The sequence below is a fragment of the Gavialis gangeticus genome, unplaced genomic scaffold (genome assembly GCF_001723915.1).
Source record: "Gavialis gangeticus isolate Ggan-Ray unplaced genomic scaffold, GavGan_comp1, whole genome shotgun sequence".
Taxonomy (NCBI): Eukaryota; Metazoa; Chordata; order Crocodylia; family Gavialidae; genus Gavialis; species Gavialis gangeticus.
Window position 1 is genome coordinate 47,243,593 of NW_017729022.1, and position 4,362 is coordinate 47,247,954.

At 34.1% G+C, this 4,362-nt stretch overlaps 1 protein-coding gene across 1 annotated transcript in view; it reads right to left on the reverse strand.

Annotated features, from left to right (window-relative positions):
• The window catches only part of KERA (keratocan), a 21,652-nt gene extending 17,955 nt beyond the window's left edge, over positions 1-3,697 (reverse strand). The window contains exons 1-2 of the mRNA XM_019514854.1: positions 2,957-3,697; positions 594-1,485 (exon numbers count right to left, since the gene is read on the reverse strand). Coding sequence (XP_019370399.1) covers positions 594-1,479 — 886 coding nt within the window. The 5' untranslated portion in view covers positions 1,480-1,485; positions 2,957-3,697. The remainder of the gene's footprint in view (positions 1-593; positions 1,486-2,956) is intronic.
• Between the last annotated feature and the right edge of the window lie 665 nt (positions 3,698-4,362).

Below are 4,362 nucleotides of genomic sequence, written 5' to 3' on the forward strand. Positions count from 1 at the left end.
CTGGTGTTAAAGAACAGGTGTGTATAATTAGGCTCTCAACTCTACCTTCAGGTAAAAAGCCAGGAAAATAAGTAGCCAACAGCTCTGGTATAATATGGCTGATTTCATGCACATTTGGGAATATGAGTGCCAAAGTACACTTTAATGTGCTCATTTATCTGTTTTACATGCTAGAAAATATCAAGGCTAAAAGATTAAAAAGCATCTAAGGGCAGCTATATTCAGATAGGTCAAACAAATATGTTCTTAGAAATGATATGGTATAGGCACTATGTGAGAATCTGAATTGGCTAATTAAGCTCATCTTCTTATTTCCCTGTCAATGCGCACTTTCCTTAACGCATATTTTTGAGTTTTTAACTCAGTAAGTATTTTTACAACTTTTTTCAAATTGATCCTAACATTATCAAGATTAACTGCACAAAATATTTTAATCTTCTTAGTAAAATAAATTCAAACCATTCAAAGTCGTCTGAATTTTGAAAAATGGCTCTTGGGCACAATGAGATACTGAAGTGGTTCACTGGGGAGAAGAGAGACTTTCACAGATTTTAGTTCTTGTTGTTAATTCACATTTAACAGTAGACACTTACTTTGGATCCTGTTGTGATCAAGGTGAAGATGCTCAAGTTGAGCACTGATAGGTGGAATTTTAGTGAGCTGGTTGTATGACAGCTGTAGGTCTAAAATAGATGAAACATTAAACACATTTGGGGGAATACCATCATCAGATAATTTATTGTAGTTCAGTCTAAGGAAAGTCACTTTGGGTATCGCATTAAAATAGTTTTCTGGTATCACTTCAATAGAATTGTTGTCTAAAAACAGCTGCATCGTATTAGCTGGAAGGCTTAATGGCATTTTCTTGAGAGAATTTTTTGCTATGTTGAGTTGCATGAGACTGCTGAGTCCCTGGAAGGTGTCACTTTGAAGAGCACTGTCCAACAGCATGTTGTGGTGCAGATCTAGCAGTGTGAGGTTTTCCAGGTTGCTAAAGACTCCCTCAGGAATCCGGGAGATGTTGTTTCTAGCCAGTCTCAGCTGCTCCAGGCTTGTTGGTAAAGGAGCAGGCACCTCCTCCAATTCATTATCTTCCAGGAACAAGTAAAGCAACCTCTTCAATTTGCTCAGTGCACCATTTTCAATCCCCTTATTGGTGATCTTGTTTTTGTTTAAATTTATCCATCTCAGATAAGTGGCATTTACAAAAGGCTTCTCAGAAATTGTTTCAATAAAGTTGTTTTGAAGATAGAGGTACCAAATTCTTGCTGGGATTGCAGGTATTTCTTTAAGTCCCTTGTTATCACAGTATAAAGCATTAGGAAAACCAGGAGGGCAGAAGCATTCTTTTGGACATTCGAAGGTGAAGTAAGGCCAGTCCTCAGGATCTGTCACATCATAGGCTTGTCTCACAGTTCGAGTCCACACAGTATTGGTCAGGAACAATAGCAAAAGGCTGGAATAGATGCTTACTGCCATTGTTTCCTTAGAAAGGGAGAAAAGCAATTAGCTGACTCCAGTTAAAGTATCCCTTAACAATATCCTAGATATATTTAACTTAATAATTAAATAATTTTATTTTGTTTTTGTTTTTTCCCTTAGGAAAGGACCACGTTCTGCCATCTGTGACATCACTTTATAGTCATATAAAGGTATCAAATACTAAGATTTTTCAGCTTTGAACAATATACTTGTGATTCAGGTTAAATGTCATGCTGCTAACACATTAAATTGGGTGTTCAGTCATTTCAAAGAACCTGGAAATACTGACCGTTTTCTGATATTAAATCATGAGTTCTATAATTCTGAAAAAAGTTATATTGGATGCCTTTACCGAATCATTTTTGTGCAAACCAATAGTTTGAATATCACAATGTGTAAAGAGAACTACACATTCTAATATGTATTCCTCCCTTAGTCATATGGTTTTACTTTTTTCTTCCTAAATTATAAGGACATATGGATCAAATTTTCCAGGGCCTTTTCTCGTCACACACGAGAAAGATCAAAAAGCATTTAACAGCTGTTTGTTGGGCATGTTCCTAAAAAGTCTAGAAAAAAACCTACTTGACTAATTCATTCCCCCCAGTTCCCCATCTCAAATTATTGGATTTCTTCTTTAAAAAGCACTAAAAATTACTTAAAGAATAAACCCTAGATCTCAGGTTTTACTGTGTTTCATAAAACATGCATTTTCATTCATTTGGTACCCAGTTCACATTTATATTTGTTCACTTTAAGTTAAGCATTTGCCATTATTAGACGACGAAAGAGACATCAACTGATCATGTATTCCTCCAGACAATGCAGGAGTAGCATGGCAACAGTGCTTCATAAACTCTGTTGTTTTATTCGCTTTTTGATAGAGTGGAGAGCATTTTACATCCAGAGGTCAATAGTACAGATGTGTTGTGAGATACAGAAAGTTTACTGCCAAAACTAAAAATCATATTAAAAATATCCTGATACCATATATTCAAGAGTTAAATGACTGATTTTGTTATTAATTCTTTACAAAATGTGGTAATTTCTTGATATTGGTTATTTTCATTTGTGTAATTAGCAAGTGCATTATCCCACAGATCTGCTAGCCTCAGAAATTGTTGGATATTGGGAAACATTCCAAAAAGTACAAATAAAAGATGTCTTGGGAATGTCATGTTTGATTTACACAATGAAATCACATCCCACATTACATAAATATCCACACCCTTAACATCAGTTTGTAAAGTAATACAAAATAATTTACCTTGCTAGTCAAGTTAGTGGAAGTATCTGGAGCTTGTTAGAAATCTCTTTTAAAATTAAACCTTTGGTTGCTACCACTTATTCTGTCCTCCTGAGATTAGTAGCATATAAAGCTGAAAGTTCACATCAGCATCTCCTGACATATTACCATATTATACCCTATTAGCTATTGCATCTAACTTGACAATGCTTCAGAATCTAGCCTTACCTCAGCTTTCTTGGATCTTGTCCTCTTTCTATTGGCCTCTGTTGTTAGACTGTAATCGTTTGAGGCAGGCTACATGCCGTGTTTTATGAATACAGCCTAATATATACGCATCAGTGACTACAGCTTTTAACCCCTAAAATAACTAAGGAACCTCAGCACCTAGACACAAAAATACAGGAAATCCTGTCTTTAAAGTCAAGCAGTCACAGTATTAAAGGCATTTTCACTCAATTTATTCCCAGATTTTAACAGATGACAATGATTGATCTAGATGAAATAGGTAACATAAAATACACCTTTTTTCAATCACTGTATTATGTGAAGTAACATTTTGTAAAAAAAGTTTGCTTACATCATAATTCATTTTCATATCTATGTTGGGGCACAAAAAATTAAAACCAGTTGGTACGGAAATCTTTTATTTGATTTTGATGTAAAACAGATGCAGGGATGCCCTTTAAATATATAATTCTTGATTAGTGGAAATAGATCATGAGACCATTTGCTAAGCAATTTTTAATAATATGTATTTTAATTTCTGTCAGAATTAGGTGATGTATTTTGATACTCATTTAATAAAGAGATTTTTGTGCACTTTTCTACAGAGACAATACACTCTTCAGTGCCTCTTGCTGTGAGGTCCATTTTTAATAATTATTGCACCAACAAAACATCCTGTGTTTAATTGGTTTTAAACAAGTATTTTCCATCCATTTTACTACCCAAGTCATAAACTCATGCTTCTTACACTGCATTTTGGGGTTGGGGGGAGGAGATTTCAGTTTAGATTCAAGGTAAGAGTTTAATTAAAGGAAAATCATCCATATTCTAAAATAATACAGACACATGTTAAAAAGAGAAGTTTACATAAAATACCGCTAACTTAATATGCATTTTACTATCTATGTAGATCTTGATATACAGGGGTCTCACGATTGATGCAGTACCATTTAGGTTTACTCTTGCCTTATTTGATTGAATAAAACCTTATAAATAAATATTTTATAATCCTGAATAATTGACTTCCCAGATACAGCAGGAGACAAAAAAGTCTAACAGCGTTTTAGCGTAACAGCTTCATAATATAATATTATCACCTTAGCTCTTTCATTTGTATGTTCATTTATTTGTTTGCTTGTTCATTTGTTCTTTCAAAAAGTGCTCAATTCTCATTGCCTCCATTAAGGCTTAAATGCAACACAAAGTTGAGCATATTTTAGACTATATTTCAGCAAAGAAATTGAATGTATTTATGCAATACCCCTTCTTGTTCAGTAAAGCACTTAAGCACTTGCTGAAGTCCTATTATTATCATCAGAATTGAAACATTCAGTTTTCATGAAGCACATGCTTAAGTGCTTCGCTATATCAAGGGTTCAAATCTCTAAGAGACTTTAGTTATTTAT